Source organism: Protopterus annectens, chromosome 15.part0 (genome assembly GCF_019279795.1).
Source record: "Protopterus annectens isolate FY-2018-M chromosome 15.part0, PAN1.0, whole genome shotgun sequence".
In the NCBI taxonomy this organism is placed as follows: domain Eukaryota; kingdom Metazoa; phylum Chordata; order Ceratodontiformes; family Protopteridae; genus Protopterus; species Protopterus annectens.
The window spans coordinates 45,641,786-45,660,926 of NC_056749.1; the positions used below are offsets into that span (position 1 = coordinate 45,641,786).

Genomic DNA, 19,141 nt, shown 5'->3' on the forward strand with positions numbered 1-19,141 from the left:
AACTGCTATCCTCGAAGCAGCTACTTAGTCCTCAGTTCACACATTCAATAGAAACTACAAACTGGATATGGTCTCTAGAGCCATGGCAAGATTTGTCAGAGCCATCCTTCATGGGTTTGTGGAAAGTGCTTCTGGTCTGCCACCCCTTGCTTAGGACAGGAGCTTTTGCACTCCCCCTGAATACAACACATATGAATAGAAGGACATAGTATTGTTGTGTAAGAACTTATCATAACCTTAGATGTCCTTCTCTTCTATATGCTGCTGTATAGTTTCCCAAACAGCCTTTCCCCTCACACATGCCTGATTCCTGGAGTACCCACTCCATAGTCGCTAATTCCGGCGGCATTCAGTTCTAAGGAAGATGCGTGCTGATGTCCGCTTTATACCTGACTTCCGTTTACGAGTGACGTCTGAGAGGGAGGTGCACGTGCAAGAATACAGCAGCATATAGAAGAAGAGGACATCTAAGGTTATGGTAAGATGTTCATCGTGTTTCACTGTTGCAGTCATGACTGTAGGGTTCTCCCCTGCCGGCAGGCAGTCCTCGGTCGGCCAGAATCCCAAAGTCTGGGTCCGGCGTCGGCTGTTCAACCATGCTCCCTGATGTCAGAGCGCCACGAGTACAAAGCTGACAGCCGATGCCATGTTCGCCAGTCTTTCTTGCCGTGCGGTGATAGCAGTTCGCAAGTGCCGGTCGGCTGACTCCTGACAATTTTTCTGAAAAACTTAAGTCCGAAGACTTTCTTCTCCACTCAAAGCTAAGTACCCCGTTGGGGAAACTTTTTCCTGCTCCAGTCCGATGTCAGAAAAAGTTAATAATTGTATTTCATGTGGGAAGCAAATACCTCATAAGGATTTTCATTCTTACTGTATTCCTTGCTTAGGCCCTCACCACGACATAGCTAGTTGTCAGTTTTGTGCTAGATTCAATCAACGTACAATTAAACGAAGGTATGATTTTGCATTTCATTACTTAGGTAGGCGTTTTAACTACAAAATGTCGTCGGATACGGTTCCGGCTACCAGAGTTCACAAACGACGCAAGGACAAAGACAGGCCTCCGAGGTCCAAATCTGATGATATCGCACAAGCGGAGCCAGCTTCAGGTTTGGCCGTCGTCAGTGAGGCACTTTTGCAGCCTCTGTCGTCGGCCATTTCGGAACCGATGGCCGAAACGGACTCCCACGAGGAGCCAACTAGGCCTTTGAATATTTCTATTGCAGGACCTTCGGACAATGCTCCTTCGGATGGGTCCAGAGCTGCTGTGCAGGTACCGGCTTCCGAAAGGGTTTTCAGGCCTACTCAGCTTCTAATAAAGGCAAAGCCAAAGACTCCTTCCAAATCAAAGACTGCAACACAGGACTCTTCTGAACCGGCTCCCAAGTCACAGAAACAGTTACTTAAGATGGCGGAGGATTTACTTACTATGATTAGGGGTTCACATCCCCCTCCAGATAAAAGGCCAAGGCAGGAAGTTTATTATGATTCCTCTGATCAGGCTTCTGTTTCTTCAGTTTCTTCTTCTGACCAGGAATATTCTTTCCCTCCTTATGAGGATTCTGATGCTGAGGAATCCATTCCTTCAGCTTCTCCCCCTGAGGATTTCTCTTTTGGGGAAACTTTGCATGAAATGAGGGAACATTTCCACTGGGAAGGACAGGAGTATTCGGAATCTAAGAAAAGATTAAGGGATTTTCTTCTTCTTCCCCAACATAGACCCCTGGCTATTCCTCCTGTTTTGGATATTGTGGATGATGCTTTTTCGGAGGCTAACTTAACCCCTGACTCTTTTCCTCCTGCTCCTGTTAAGCCTGATAGATATTACAGGGTTCCTGATTCCCACCAGTTTTTATACAAGAACCCTTCTGCTGATCCTGAATCCATTTCTCAGGGTCCTAAGGGAGTTAAGGCCGCTTCTGCCAAAAATCCCATTCCCACTGAAAAGGATTCTAGATCTTTAGAAAGATGGGGCAAAAAAGTGTACACTTCTCCTACTTTATCTATTAGGGCTTTAAACTGTCAGTTTCATATGCTGAAATACCAGCAATTTCTCTTGTCTGTTTTAAAACAAAAGCTTACTTCCATTTCTGCCTGTGCAGATGATAAGGAATTACATGACTTAATGCATGCCACTGAACAAGTTGGGAAGCATGGTTTACACTGTGGATTTGATGCCTTGGAAGCTTCTTGTAGGGCTGCTGCCTCCGGCACAGTTATTAGAAGGCATGCATGGCTAAAGGAACAAAATTTGCCAGAACAAGTAAAAGCGAAGTTATTGGATGCTCCTGATGTCCTTCAAGGATGCATCTGCAGTCCTAACATATGGGTTGTCCTGCCTCAGGCAGCCCTTCGGTCGGCCCGATTCCAAAGTCTGGGTCTGGCCTCGGCTGATGTCGTTCGTCACCCGACGTCATAGCTGCTGTGGTATAAAGGCATCAGCCGACGCCATTTTCCTCTGTCTTTCTTGCCGCGCGGTGCCCGAAGCAGAAGCTGTTCGCAAGTGCCGGTCGGTCAGATCCAGAGATTCCTACTACCGAAGACTTCTAAAAAGCTAAGTACCCCGTTGGGGACTCTTTCTTGCCTCAGTCGATGTCAGACAAAGTAAATAATTGTTTAACTTGTGGGAAACAAATACCTCATAAGGATTTCCACTCTTACTGCCTTCCTTGCTTAGGCCCAAACCACGACGTATCAGCTTGTCTAGCCTGTGCTTCCTTCAACCGACGGACGCTTAGACGTCGGTCGGAGTTTGCAGAGGAGTTTTTTGGTCCCGCTTTTGCATACAAAATGCCGTCGGAGACTCCGACTACACAATTAGCTAAAAAGCGCAAGGAAAAGGACCGACACTCGCGGTCCGCAGTTTCGGCTGAAGCCTCGGTTAGGCCAACCGCGAGTGTCTCAGTTTCGGCTGAAACCGAGTCCCCGGTTCTTCCTTCGGCCGAAAGCATGCCTCTGATAGCCGAGGCCTCACAGAGCATGGCTGAATCTGCTACTGAAATTACTGCTACAGAAGCAGGCACCCAGGATTTGTCAGACACTATTCCCTTAGACATATCTACCCCTGCACGTGGGGCTGCTAGACCCCCTGCCTCTATGTCTATCAAGGCCTTTTCCAGGGCCAAAGCAGCTAAATCTTCTAAGGCCTTACCTGCTAAATCTCCCTCTCACAGGCCTACCTCTACTTCCCAAATACTCAGCTTGGCTGAGGATCTTATTTCTTTGATCAGGGGATCCCAACCTCACCCAGACAGGGCCTCTCAACCCCCTCCAGATAAGAGACCTAGGACTGAACCCCTGGAACCTGTCCCTACAGACTATTCCTCTGATGACTCAGATATTTCAGACCATCAGGAAGGCCCATATTCTCCTTATGAGGATTCTGATCCTCCTGAAGAATTTTCTTTTGGGGAAACTCTCCATGCTATGAGGGAACACTTCCAATGGCAGGGCCAGGATTTTTCAGACTCAAGGAAAAGGCTAAGGACTTTTTTACACTTACCACAGCATAGGATTTAGCCATTCCTCCAGTACTAACAGTTGTTGATGATGCATATAATGATGCCTGTACTGCCCCTGATTCTCTTCCTCCGGCCCCTGCCAAGCCTGACAGATATTACAGGGTCCCAGACACACATTACCATTTGTATAAGGCTCCTGTTGCAGACCCTGAAACCATTTCACAGGGCCCTAAAGGTGTGGCAGCTGCCTCTGCCAAAAAATCCTCTTCCCTCAGAAAGGGAATCTAGAGCATTAGAGAGATGGGGTAAAAAGGTTTATACTTCTGCTACTCTTTCGGCCAGGGCCTTAAACTGTCAATTTCACATGATTCAGTACCAGGAATTTTTGTTAGACCAGCTAAATAAAAAACTGTCCTCTCCTGAACCTATAGACCGCAAGTCCCTTCAGGATTTGGTACATAATTCTCAGCAGGTCAGTAACCATTTCTTAAAATGTGGCTATGATGCACTGGAGGCTTCCTTTAGATCTGCTATGACTGGAACAGTGATTCGAAGACATGCCTGGTTAAAAGAACAATCCTTACCAGACCATGTTAAGTCAAAACTCCTAGATGCTCCTATGGAGAAACAAAGTTCGTTTGGCTCCCCTGCACAGGAGGTTCTAAAGAAAGTGGAAGAAAAAGCAAAATCTGTCCAAACAGTCAAGGATTTCTTACAGGTCCAACCTCCGAGGTTTAGCAGAAATTGGCCTTCGAAGAATTGGTCCCTTCCAGACTCCTCCAGAGCACAGAGAGGCAGAAATAGACGCCCAAGAGGCAGAGGTCAATCTAGGGGTGCCTACAGGGGACGTCAGTGGCAACCTGCCAACCAGAGAAGTGCTGCCACAGATTCAACTACAACCACTTCCATAGAACAGACACAATGACTTGGCTCTAGTTCCGCCTACCAGGGAACAACTGGAAGCACCCTTGGGCAGAAAGCTAGCCTTATTTTCAGACAATTGGCATTGCATTACAGGAGACAAATGGACTTTACAAACAATAGACAAGGGCTACAGGTTTCACTTCCACACTCTACCACAAAGGAGAGGAATGCCAAACCTACCACCAAGCCAAAAAACAGAGGCTCAAAGACAAATCAGCAACTTACTAAGGATGAGAGCTATAGAAAAGGTACCACCTATGGAACAAGGCCAAGGATTTTACTCCAGGCTTTTCCTTGTACCAAGAAAAGAAAATCAATGGAGACCTATTCTCGACTTGTCCGCACTGAACACATACCTCATTGTTCCAAAATTCAAAATGCTGACCCTCCAGCAACTTCTTCCCATGCTGGGCAAGGAGTCTTGGCTGGTGACTCTAGATCTCAAGGAGGCATACCTGCACGTCCCTATACGACCAGATTGCAGAAGACACCTCAGATTTCTTGCAGGATCAGAGCATTATCCTTTGGCTTAACTACTGCGCCCAGAGTATTCACGAAATGCCTGGCATCAGTAATTGCTCATTGCAGACTTCATGGAATTCAAATTTACCCATACCTGGACGACTGCCTAATACAAGCGGACAACAAGGAAAAATTAACAAAAGATTTGGAAAATGTCATACAACTGTTGCAAGCCTTGGGATCCACAGTCAACATGCAAAAGTCAAGACTAGTACCATCCCAAAGGATAACTTTTTTGGGTGCAGAACTGGATACATCAACTCAGATGGCTTTTCTCACAGAAGAAAAACAAAAACAACTACCAGTCTATTTCATGACATTAACAACACAAACTCAGCTTACTGCAAGGAAAGTCCTGCAAGCCCTGGGTTACATGGCATCCTGCATAATATTGATTCCGCATGCCAGGCTGCATATGAGAAAGTTGCAATGGTACCTAAGGAATGTATGGTCTCAACACAAGCACAGTCTAGAAGCCCAGATTCCAATAATTCCATGCCTGAAACAAGAATTCCTGTGGTGGGCTCAGGCCTGTCAGTTGAACAGAGGATTGCCTTTCCACAAACCACATCCAAGCCAGACCATCACCACGGACGCCTCAGACCTAGGCTGGGGGGCACACATACTGCACAAGTGTATACAAGGCCTATGGACCCAAGATCAGCTGAATCTACACATAAATCTAAAGGAGATGCTGGCAGTGAAACATGCAATCCAAGCATTCAGACCACTCCTTCAACAAGGTCACCTGCTGATAAGGACGGACAATACCACAGTCATGTGGTACATCAACAAACAGGGGGGTACACACTCATATCCTCCATGCTGGATGGCAATGGACCTGTGGAATGTGGCCCTGAATCTCAACATTCAACTACAGGCCAGATTTGTACCAGGAAAAGAAAATTCACTAGCAGACACCTTAAGCAGAACTACCACGGATGCTCACGAATGGATGCTGCATCCAGATATCTTCAAAACCATAACAAAGAAATGGGGACTGCCAGAGATAGACCTGTTCGCCTCCCCACTCAACCACCAATTGAAGAAATTCTGCACAAGAGCTTACCACCCACTTGCCTGGAGGGTGGACTCCCTTTCCTTCAGCTGGATATGCATTCCCACCTCTTCCTTTGATGTACAAAGTCCTACTGAAGATCAAAGAGGATCAGCCAAGGGTAATCCTGATAGCTCCAGACTGGCCGAGGCAACATTGGTACCCGCCACTGAGAAGCATGTCTCGGACACACGCATGGCCTCTACCTCTATTTCCCTTACTTCTAACACAGAACAACTACAAGATCCTACATCCAAACTTGAAAACACTGAAGCTAGCTGCTTGGAATATTGCATAAAACAAAATAAACCAGATTTATCTCAGAGGGTTAAGGACATTATCCTGGAGGCACGCAGACCCTCCACAAGGAAAACTTATTCAGCCAAATGGAAAAGATACCTCATTTGGAGTGCAGCAAAGGGAGAAAATGTCTCATTGGCAAACATAGCACACATCCAGGAATACTTAGCAGAACTGTTCCACAATGGCCTGTCCTACTCCTCCATTAAGATTCATGCATCAGCAATTTCAGCAGAATACAACATGGATCCTCCTGTCTTCTCTCATCCTCTACTCAGACAGTTCTTGAGAGGAATCAAAAATGTAAAGCCTCCAAGGAAACCACCTTTACCTACATGGGATCTCAACTTTGTGCTGGAAAAGTTAACACTTCCCCCTTTTGAACCAGCAGTAACAGCAGACTTAAATTTCTTATCTTGGAAAACTGCTTTCCTGCTAGCAATCACTTCAGCAAGAAGGGTATCTGAGTTACAGGCATTAATGGCAGTACAGCCCTTCCTTATCTTCCATCAGGATAGAGTGTCTCTGAGAACTAACCCTACTTTTATGCCAAAAGTGGTCTCCAGAGTATCATTGAACCAAGCGATTCATTTACCTACATTCTTCCCCAACCCACAGAACAGGGGGGAAAGGCTACTACATACCTTGGATGTGCACAGACAATTACGCTACTATCTGGACAGAACTAAGACCAACAGAAAAACTGACCAGCTTCTGGTAGCATATGCAACAGGAATACAAGGGAAAGCAATTTCAAAACAGACAATCTCAAAATGGATAGGAAATTGCATTAGATTTTGCTACTCTTTTCATGGGAAGACAACTCCTGAAAATATCAGACCTCACTCCACAAGAGCTACAGCCACCACTACAGCTTTCCTACGAGGAGTGGCTACCAAAGACATTTTAGAAGCTGCTACTTGGAGCTCCGTGCATACATTTGCCAAGCATTATAATCTTCCTCTATATTCCGGATCCCGAGCAGGTTTTGCAACTGCTGTTTTGCAAGGGATCTTGACTACACCATCTTTGTCTTAGTGCCTCCTCCCCCAGTTTGGCTATGGTATTCTACCCATATGTTAGGACTGCAGATGCATCCTTGAAGGACATAGTACAGTTTTGTACCTACCATAAATGTAGATGTCCGATAGGTATGCATCTGCAGTCAGGATTACCCACCCTCCTTCCCCTCTGTGGTACTCCTAGGGTTCTTACTCCTCTTTTAGCTAGCTGGGGGAATTTATTATGGTGTATTTGTTTGTGTATATATATATATATATATATATATATATATATATATATATATATATATTTTTTTTTTTTTTTTATCTCTATTGTTTGGAATTATTTGCATTTATCCAAAATTTAGCCTTCCTAGAGGGCACCTGGCATCTGGGGCAAGAAACACTGAGGAAAATGGCGTCAGCTGATGCCTTTATACCACAGCAGCTGTGACGTCGGGTGACGAGCGACATCAGCCGAGGCCAGACCCAGACTTTGGAATCCGGCCGACCGAAGGACTGCCTGAGGCAGGACAACCCGTATGTTAGGACTGCAGATGCATACCTATCGGACATCTACATTTATGGTAGGTACAAAACTGTACTTTCAGCATAATGTTTTGTTTTGATCAAAAGCTGAAGAGGTGATTAAAAAGATGGAGGACAAGGCGAAATCCATGCAAACAGTTAAAGATTTCTTACAAGTACAGCCACCCAGATTTAGCAGGAATTGGCCTACAAAAAATTGGTCCTTTCCCAATTCAAACAGGCCTCAGAGGGGTAGATGTAGACGCTCCCAAGGAAGGCCTCAAACACAAGCTTCCTATAGACCAAGACAGTGGACTGCTTCCACCCCTAGGGGAGGAGAGGACAGGTCACAAACTCATAGGAAACATACTCAATGACTTCCTCTGTTGGGCTGCAGGAACTTCTTGCCTGGAAGCCCCTCTCGGAGGAAAACTTTCTCTTTTTCATCGAAATTGGACTCATATAACCCAAGACAAGTGGGTTCTGGATGTGGTTTCAAGAGGTTACTAATTCCATTTTCATACCCTGCCAAGGCCAAGCGGATGGCCAGACCTTCCAAAACATCAATGGACAGAGGCCTTAAACCAGGTGGAAGCTCTTTTGGCTATGAAAGCCCTAGAACTAGTTCCACTTTCAGAGATGGGACAAGGTTTTTACTCAAGGCTCTTTCTAGTCCCCAGGAAGCAAAATTCATGGAGACCCATTCTGGATCTGTCTGTCTTGAACACCTTTCTAGAGATTCCAAAATTCAGGATGCTTACTCTACAGCAGCTACTTCCAATGCTGTCCAAAAATGCATGGATGGTAACTTTGGATTTAAAGGTGGCATATTTACACATTCCCATCAGGCAGGAACGCAGAAAATACCTCAGGTTCAAGGCCGGATCGAGGCACTTTCAATTCTCTGCACTGCCCTTTGGATTGTCTACTGCGCCCAGGGTCTTCACCAAATGCCTAGCTCCAGTAGTAGCTTACTGCAGACTCAAGGGAATTCAAATTTACCCTTATCTGGACGACTGTCTTATTCAGGCAGACAGCAAGGAGGTCTTACTCCAGCATCTACGTTTTTTTCAGGATCTTCTCAAGTTCCTGGAATTCACTGTAAACATAAAAAAGTCAAATTTGACACCCTCACAACAGATAATTTTTCTGGGCACTTCTTTAAACACAACAACCCAGATGGCATTTCTGACATATGAAAAACAGTTTCTGCTGGCTTCAACTTTCAAAACCTTGGCAACTTTAACTCTGCTATCTGCAAGGAGATTCCTGCAGGCTTTGGGTTACATGGCCTCCTGCATCCTTCTCGTACCATATGCAAGACTACACATGAGGAAAATATAGTGGTACCTAAAAAGTGTATGGTCTCAGCATTGCCACAGTTTAGACATACTGATCTCTGTCCTGCCTTGTCTTCAAAGGAATTCCTTTGGTGGTCCAAGGCATGTACTCTAAACAAAGGGAAACCCTTCTGTCTGCCTCCTGCCACTCAGATTCTTTCCACGGGTATTATTAAAGATCAAACAGGACAAGCCCAAGATGATAATCTTGTTGGCCCCAAATTGGCCTTGACAGTTTTGGTACCCTACTCTGAAAAACCTATGTCTGGAGCCCCCTTGGGTCTTACCACAGACTCCGAACATTCTATCCCAACATCAGGGTCAGGTTTTACACTCCCATGGCAGCACTCTCAGCCTGGCGGCCTGGTTAATCCAGGGCCTTTGATTCCTTCTCTCCTACCCAAGCAGGTTATGGATGTCATTTTAGAAGCCAGACGTCCTAGCACTAGAAAATCTTATGCAGGAAAATGGAAAAGATTTTGTTCCTGGATACAGGCTTAGGATTCTGATCCTCTTCTTCCGAACATTCCTTTGATTTTACTTTATCTGACAGATCTCTTACATGAGGGTCTCTCTTTCTCTTCCATTAAGATACATGCCTCTGCTATTTCCGCTCATTATAATACAGACCCTCCAATCTTTTCCCACCAGCTCATGAGACAGTTTCTTAGAGGAGCTAAGAACTTAAGACCTCCTAGATCTCCTCCCATTCCTGCTTGGGATCTCAACTATGTTTTGGAAAAGCTCACCTTACCTCCTTTTGAGCCTGCTGCCTCTTCTGACATCAAGTTTTTATCTTGGAAAACAGCCATCCTGTTAGCCCTGACCTCTGCCAGGAGAGTTTCAGAGTTGCAAGCTCTTATGGCTGTGGAACCTTATATTATTTTTCATCAAGACAGGGTGTCTTTGAGGACTAATCCTACATTCATGCCTAAGGTGGTTTCCAACGTGGCTTTAAATCAAACTATCCACTTGCCAACTTTTTTCCCCACTCCTCAAAATAAAGGGGAAAGGATCTTACATTCCTTGGATGTACACAGACAACTACGTTTTTACCTGGACAGAACCAAGGACATCAGAAAATCAGAGCAATTGTTTGTTTCTTATGCTTCATGTTCCCAAGGTAAAGCTATTTCAAAACAGACCATTTCTAAATGGATTGCTCATGGAATCAGATTTTGTTATTCACACCATGGAAAGCAAATCCCAGGGAGTATACAGACTCATTCCACCAGAGCTACTGCCACTTCTGCTGCCTTCCACAGAGGAGTTCCTACCAAAGACATTTTGGAAGCTGCAACTTGGAGTTCAGTGCATACTTTTTTAAAGCACTACAGTCTACCTCTCTACTCTAAGTCTAGGGCAGGTTTTGCTTCTGCAGTCTTGCAGGGCCTTTTAGCCGCCCCTTCTACTTTATGACCACCTCCCTTTCATTCTGCTTTGGGATTCTACCCTACAGTCATGACTGCAACAGTGAAACACGATGAACATAGTGCAGTTGTGTACACTTACCATAAATGTAGATGTTCGAGTGTCTTCACTGTTGCAGTCTGGGTTTCCCTCCCTCCTGTCCCCTCTTATTTTTACTTTTGTGTGGTTCCTTTTTTCACCATTCTTCTGAGGTGTATTTGTAAAGGATATGGGACCTTTCTCATTTTGGGACTCCTGACATCTGGGGCAAGAAAAACTGGAGAACATGGCGTCGGCTGTCAGCTTTGTACTCCTGGTGCTCTGACGTCAGGGAGCATGGTTGAACAGCCGATGCCGGACCCAGACTTTGGGATTCTGGCCGACCGAGGACTGCCTGCCGGCAGGGGAGAACCCTACATTCATGACTGCAACAGTGAAGACACTCGAACATCTACATTTATGGTAAGTGTACACAGCTGTACTTTCTTACACAACAATACTTTCTTCTTATATTGCATATCTGGTTTGTTTAAAGCACACAGTAGCCCATGAGCTGCATACAGGCCACAAACATATAACTTACTACTTTTGCGTTATGCTCCTGACAAGGCCGTTGACTGCGAGATTAAATCATAAGTATCTTGGTTGCATCAGCTCCTCTTCTTCAGCTAAAGAATGCTTGTGTTTCAGCTGTCTCATTGGTTCAGCGACAAGGTGACATTGCACTTCCGTAAGCATGGCTAAGAATGCTTGTATTTCAGCTGTCTCATTGGTTCAGCGACAAGGTTACATTGCATTTCCTCAAGCATGTCATTAGTTGAATGGTCCAGTCATTGCCGTCACTGGTGGTTATATCCCTATGTCCAGGATGCAAATCAGAAATAGCAAGAGAGCTTGGTGGCTGATTCATCATTCTAGGTTGCATTAAAGTTTTAAACAAAGTATTTTAAAGTTTATTGGAAGAGGGCAGGCTTCTTAGATTGGAAGGAGACATGGAGACACCATGGAAATTAATAAATCAGGTAGTTGTGTCAGCAGTTAAGTACGTATTTATTTATTTATATTTGTAACAGTAAGTATAGTGTTCCCTTAGTGATATTTGAAGAAGCAGTGTTTTGATTTATTTTACTTCCGTTAAATAGTTAGGCTGATCAGACGATCCGGTACAGAAGCAGTATAGTATGCAGTTGAATGTATAACACGTCATGACATGCATGTAAAATACACCGAATGCATCAGCAGGAATGCTTATATTCTGCTTAAGCGCAAGCAAAGTCAGCGAATGGAGTGTTAAAAACAGTACGGCTCTCCATCCATAATGAAGTTTGTTCTCTAGCCAGATCATGACCATGACAATCTCCGCAGTGCTTCTCTGTGTAGGCAGACCTATCTCTTACTACAGTCTCTTTTGACTAATTGCTGCCCAAATGCAGTTTTTCAAACCACATAGTTCTTTTTTACGTTGTTATGCTTGTCTCTGATGTGTTCTAAAATGTTATTTCATGTTTTTTCCAAAATGTTGTTACTCATTCTATGTATAAATTGTGTAATTATGGAATGTTTCCTCATTCTTTGTTAAAATTGCTGATAAATACTACATGACAGTACCGAATGCTTCCTTTCTATGTCATATATTTCTGGAGCTTTTCTCCCCGGGCCTCTGCTGTAAAGGAATAATATATGCAGTTGGATTTTTCCATTAATAAATAAATACAGTTCAGATATACAAAGCATTCCCAGTGACAGTGAAAAAGGACTGCTTGCATGTTTGACCATCCGTACCTGAGGAGTACATATTTACCCATATCCTTTATCAAGATTTAAATTTATGGGGTTCTGTGTGGGGGGATAGTTTTTGCCTCCTGGCAGAGTTTTATTTCGCTCCTTCTGCTACTTGAGTTTGACACCCCAGGTGTCTTCACTCTGAGGTTTGTACTGATCTAACCTATACGCCATAATTTACAAATAATTTAGTTTCAGTCTCATTAGAACACTTCACCTAACTTAAGTAACTCTGCTAAGCCAACCAATCATAGTACTGTACCCACTTAGGACTGTTAATCTACTGCTCATCCCATCTCTCCAGGAGTAGGGAAAACTATCCCAGCAATGTTGAGCTCTCCATAAGCAACTAAAACCAGGAGAAGACATATTGTAAATCAGTTTATCCTTCTCAACTAAAACCATGCGAAGATATATAGTAAATCAATATGTTATCCTTCTCAACTAAACAGGCGTAGACATATAGTAAATCAATTTGTTATCCTTCTCATCTATAGCGAGCATCATCTGCTCTCTCAGAGCCTTATTTTACATCTCTCTGCTTTTACTCTGATAGTAAATCTATCACAGGAATCCTAAACTTAGGAATATCTTTTAAAATGTAATATATTGTAGAGAACAAATGTATCCTATCTGTCTCTTCTATGGAAATTGGATGTCAAAAGTCTCTCCTTAAAACTATGTTTTGGAAAAAAAAATTGTTCTCTTGGAGCTTTTCTCCACACACCTCCACTGAAAATGGACTTGTAATCCAGTTGGACTCTCCCGGTCAACAAATGTAAAATAAATAAAATAAATTTAGTTTTATTTAACATTAGATAATCAGGTACATGCCCTAATCCGTGCACGTTGTTTTCATTCCCAACCCAGGTCCTGTCATCAAAGGCTATATATATATAAATATGTAATGTGGGGTGCAACTTGGCACTTTTTTGTAGCAGAGTAGCAAGCATTTCTTTCACCATTATTTATACGTATCAGCTGTCCCTGATTTTTTGCAGAATATACCTGATTTTTCTTCAGAATTGTGCCCTATTCCTTGCAAATTTGAATTTTTGTGGTAATTAACTGAGGGCTACAGTCATTCATTAATTCCAGACATTAGAGTTTAATTTTTCTTGCTTTTTAGAAAAATGGATGTTCATGCAAACCTTTGCATGAATTTGAATAAAACTTAAAATGAATTCTGCCATATTTTAGACCATTGTCACCCTCATGATTTTTAGACGTACATGTGACCATTCAGCAAAGAAGTTGCTGGTGCTGTTATTGAATGTATTTGTTCTTTTCCTGCCCTTTGCTCGAGTGCTGTTCTGTTGTAGTTTTTGGAGATTTGGTAAGAACAGGTCGTAAAACACAAAGGTCATCCCATGCTGTTTTAGAGTTCCATAAAGCTTTTGGTTAGAATCATATAATTGAATGAAAAAATGCATCATAATTTGAGTATATATATATATATATATATTTAGTTATATGGTTATATATATTGTGTATTATTTTTCCCTCAGAAATGAAAGCTCTCCTTTTTGAGCCACTGAAGAAGCTGTTTTTCACTTCATCTATTTATTTGAAGGTAAACCTTTATTCATTTTATTTAATTTAAATGTAGTGAAGGCAGTAAAAATGCTGTACAGTTTCTGCAGTCAGTCATATTTTTTATGATATGATGGGATGCCGTAGTGTCACATTTGTCATTTTGCTGGAGCACAGATATGGCAGAGCAATAAAAATACCACAGTACTTTGCAACACCTTCATTCTTGTGACTATAACCACATAAACATTTGCTTTGTAATTTTTCTGTAGCAGAGTATCCCAGATTCTTTTAGGTACTTATACAGTTTTACTATTCATGTCCTGGTGTATGACATCAGTTTTGTGCCGAGTCTGCGTTTAAACTGAACTTTAGATGGCCAAAGCTAGAACTTTCGTTTTCTGATCACCACATAAATAAAGTGCATTTTATTCTGTGTTTAAGAAACAAGGCTGGTGTGAAGATTTGTTGCAGAATTCATAGTTATATTTTAGTCATTTATTAGCATCTGATTTTTTGTATTTCCTGGTATCTCATTTAGATTTTAAACTGGACTGTGTTTTTCACAAGATGCATGCCACAGGACTGATTATGGTCACTGCCATCTCTTTTTGGCAGTCAGTTGGCACTGTCCACTGACATCAGTTCCACCAGCAAAAAGGTAGCCCTATCTTAGACGCTCCAGTTCTTCTTCCTTGTGGAAAACAGCTCAGTGAGCACATCAGAATGTTTCATAGCTGTCTTTTCTTTTTGTGGTTAATGTCTGTTTTTTTTTTCCTTCGGAATACACCTGTGATGGCCGAGTTTTTTTATTTCCTATGCATACACTGAACATGTGTGACAACTGCATCTGACCTCAGATACACTGCGTTTTATTTTTGAGTCCCATTACATGCTTTAGTGATGTGCAGATATAGTTCTGATTTCATTTGACCAAACTGAGAAGGAAACTGGCTCATCGTGTTTGTACATACAGGAAGATGGGGATGCAGAGTCTCATTTTCTGCTTAATTCTGTATGTCCTGCTATGTTTGAGGGATGATAATATTGAAGAGGTAAGATATTTATTAAACTTAGTTTCAATAGAGAGAGAGAGCAACAGCAACTTAGATGAAAGGAAAAAAAAACACGTTTTTAACCACGATAAAAATCTATTACCATATTCTTGCTAGCTACTCATCCCTTGCATAAACCAGGAAACCCATACATCATACCTGAAGTTGCTAGAATCACTCACCATCCATCCCGATACTATACTCATGGGTGATTCTAACTACCCCTCCATTAATTGGGAGGAATACACAACCATTAACAAGCAATCTCAAAGATTTCTTGACTTTGCAAATTCAAATGCTCTGGAGCAGCTAGTCTGCACTCCTACTAGGGTAACAAATATCCTAGATCTGGTACTCACATTTATGGATGAGTGCTGCACCCCCCCCCCCCCCAAAGTTTGATGTCTTCAGCGGTAAAATCAAAAAGTGGTCTCCCTTAAAATAAAGGTAAAACTATACACCCCCCACCTAACTCCAAGAACTTTAACAACTTCTCTAAAGTAAATTACCTTCATCAATGGATTGCATAGCTAGTTTCCAAGCTCCCCAAAACTAGACTACAAAAAAACCTATGCATAGATGTAAACAAATGTCTCATGTGACCATATAAACAACTGCATAGAAATGGCAGTACCAGACCAAAAAATCTATGTCAAAACACAAAACCAAGCCACCCTGGTAGACCCCTGATGTTAATACGCTGTACAACAAAATCCTGTCGAGAAGTAAGTGGGAATGCGCACAACAGAGCAAAAAGTCCATCATTAGTCCAAACAAGTGAATCAGGGAACCAGTCACTTCGCTGAAAACTTTGAACTAAAAAAGCCTCCATAGCTATGGATAACCATAAAGCATTTTTCAGTTATGTCCTCAGTGTTGAGGGCAACATCCAACGATGTACAGAATTATCAACAAAAAATATACCAACGACAACCAAATGTCTTTACTAAAAATCCACAAAATAACAAGGCAAAAAGTAACTAAGCAAAAACAAGGCTCCAGCTTCTTTTCAAATGCAGACTGCTTTAATGGCACACAGACACAAGCGCTTTCACCATAGGCTTCTTCAGGTGTATGATTACATTAATTAGCACACCCTTTATATATCAACTAGCATTACATTTAATTAGTTCTTAAACATATATTACACTCTATCAGTGATTTACAAACTGATACATCTATATATGTTTGCATAAAAACATTAAATTACATTAACACTAAAAAATACTAACAAATATATAAAGAACTATATAACTATATATATTAAAAAAACATATAATAAAAACATACATTATCTACGTAAAGGTCTATTCTTTAAAGTTGGTCTCAATGGAATCACATCATTGAGACCACGTCCTGCATTAGCCCTGAGCCTCGCTATCCATTCTACTTCCATCTTCTCTGTCTTGTTTCTAATATCCCCCTTTCTCTTGTTAACATCAGTTGTCCCTAATAATCTAAATTTAAAATTATGTTCTATATTGGTTTCTTTTACATGTTTTGCTAGGGCATTAAAATTACATGTTAAGTTGTCTATCTCGCCTTCATTCTTGCTGGTTGGGTTTGGAGCCGATCCTCGGCTCCGACTCGGCCATCTGCAAAAGCTCGAGAGCTGCTTACTGGCTCGATGCCCCCCCCATATCCCATGATGCCTGGTGCTAGATACCCAGATCTCGTTTGCCGCTTCTGCTACGAGGTTGCGTTCACTGGCTCAGGTCGTATTTTTTTCAATTTATTGATATATATATTTAGAACTTGTATATTATTAGTTAGAATAATTAGTGTTCATACATAGTTGTAGTGTTTAATCCCCCCTTTAAAACTCGTTTTCTTCTTAGAGAGTTTTCCCCTCCCTCCCCCACTCCCGTTTTCCTCTTTAAGGTAAGCCGTTTCAGTTAGAGGCTTATCCTTGTTTCCTTTTTTAAGGTAGTAAAAAATGTTTTCATTAGAAATGATGATAGTTGGTAGGTCCGTTTAGCCTTTCTTATGTTATAAAGTGTGTGTGTGCTGTTAGGGTGTGGTAACTTGTGTGGACTGTGTTTTTTTCTAGTTACCAACTTCCCTTTGTACTCTGTAATTAGATTTTTCCTTTACAGGAATGTGTCTGGATTCAAGAAGTGTGACTCATGCTGTCAGAAAATGTCACTGACAGATGGTCACACTTCTTGTGTCTCTTGCTTGGGTGCCCTACACTTGCAGGACTCTTGTTCGGTGTGTCACGCCTTTAATCCAGGAGTCCTGCAGGAGCGTAGGAATAAGCTTATCCTTAGGGGTTTGCTTAAACCTGAAGGATCACCGGCCCTGCTCAGTCAATGAAACCTTCCAAGCCATCGAAGCCGCTGGCTCCCAGTTCGGAGCTGTTGTAAGGTGTGGCGTCTCTTCATCTTCGGTTCCGGCTGGAACCAAAGTACCTATCTCCAAGCCAACTTCGGCTCTGACTGGAGCCAAAGTACCTATCTCCCAGTCGGCCCCGACTCTTCTGTTGGAACCGTCAGGGAGTCGAAAATGCTCCAGATCGCCATCCTTAGAGTCGATACATTCGGCTCCGGGGTCGCCTTTGCTGCAATCGGAGAGAAGTCATCGATCCCACTCTTCATCTAGACTATCTGACCATGATTTGGAGAGAGTGATGAGCAGGCTTTTAAAATCGCAGGCCCTGGCTAAAATGCTATCCAGCCCCCCTCATCACGGTTCGGCTCTACCTGTCTCTGCAGTAGTTCCTCCTTCGACTCATCCCCTTGAGCTCGGAGCATGCTGAGGCTGGGATCGTGGGACCGTCGGCACCGATACCTCCCCTTTCGGTTCTGTCGGCTCCGATCTCTTCCATGGTGCCGTCCTTAGAGGGATCTAGGCGCCGGGACTCCCCCGTCGTATCCGAGGGGGCGAGTGGCATCGGACCCTTGTCCGACCCCGTTCTCCCTCTCGGAGCTTCGGCGCAGGTGAGTTCGGCTCCTACATCGGCTTCAGAGCCGTCTCTCTCAGCGCCGGGGAGGATTCAAGTCTCTTCGGAGCCAGAGCCTTCTCCGATATCGGGAAGAGGTAATTTTGAGGTCATGAGGAGTGTGCTGGCATCTGAGTCAGCCTCACGGTCAGCCTCATCGGCTTCTCCCCCCATGGTGCATGCTCATGCCTCTGCCCCTCCTCCAGACCCCAAGCGTGGGGAACAAGCGCTCCAGGGCACCCCATTGGGTGTATCTTCCTCTTCCGAGGCCTCCCCCGCTCATTCAGAGGAGCCCCCTCGAAAGAGGAAATGCAAGAGGAAGCATGTTGACTCCCCTGAGTCTGTCACTTCAGATACTGACTTGGAGGAGTCGGAAGGGTCCCAGAGATCCCCCTCTGAGGACATCTTTTTCTCAGACATCCTTGAGATTCTTAGGCAGAGGGTGAACTGGACTACCCTTAACCCTTCTGAGGATGAGTCTGTATTGCTGGATGCATTTGGATCCCAACCCGCCACCTCCTGGGTGTGTCCGCCTTTCGATCCACTGATGTCTGTGGTGGCTTGAAAGGCGTGGTCAGCTCCAGACACAATGGAACCAACTCCCCGCAGGCCCACAAAATTTATTACTGCCCCACAAGACAAGCAATTTCTGACCAGGGGTGTTCCCGTTGATGCCATGGTGGTAGCAGCAGCCACAAAAAAGGAGTTGGCTGAAACTTCGTCTGTCCATCCCCCTAATAAGGAATCTAGAACGATGGACAGATATGGGAAGTGGATGTTTTCCTCAGCGACCTTCTCCATGAGGTCGCTGAACTATTTGTGCCACTTTACCCACCTTCAAAGGGATCTCCTTAAAGAGCTAGGAGATACCCTTGATGATCCATCAGCTGTGGGGGCCCAGGCTAAGGTTGCCTCCCAGCTGGCGACTCTTAATTCGGTAGTAAACTCCTCCATGCGGCTCATCTCTTATGCAGCCGATGGCAGGAGTAGGGCCGCAGGCACAGGCGTGGCTTTGAGGAGGCATACTTGGATGCGGTTATGCAACTTTGCAGAACCCTTCAGGGCATCTTTCACCAACACTCCCTTTGATGGTTCTGCTCGGTTTGGTCCACAGGTGAAGGATACCCATACCAGGTGTGAACAGGAAGGCAAGACTCTCTCTGCTGTGGGAGTCCATTTTTCCACTCCTTCAAGACCGTATCCCAAGGGTCAAAAGAGTGGAAAATCTGGTTCCGGAAACCCCAGGGAGCCGTGCCTGTCACATGTGGAGAGTTCCCTTCCAGGACA

General features: G+C 43.7%; 1 protein-coding gene across 1 annotated transcript in view; it reads left to right on the forward strand.

Annotated features, from left to right (window-relative positions):
- CENPI (centromere protein I) overlaps positions 1 to 19,141 on the forward strand; it is a 2,543,587-nt gene that overhangs the window by 1,706,332 nt on the left and 818,114 nt on the right. The window contains exon 13 of the mRNA XM_044057225.1: positions 13,834 to 13,898. Coding sequence (XP_043913160.1) covers positions 13,834 to 13,898 — 65 coding nt within the window. The remainder of the gene's footprint in view (positions 1 to 13,833; positions 13,899 to 19,141) is intronic.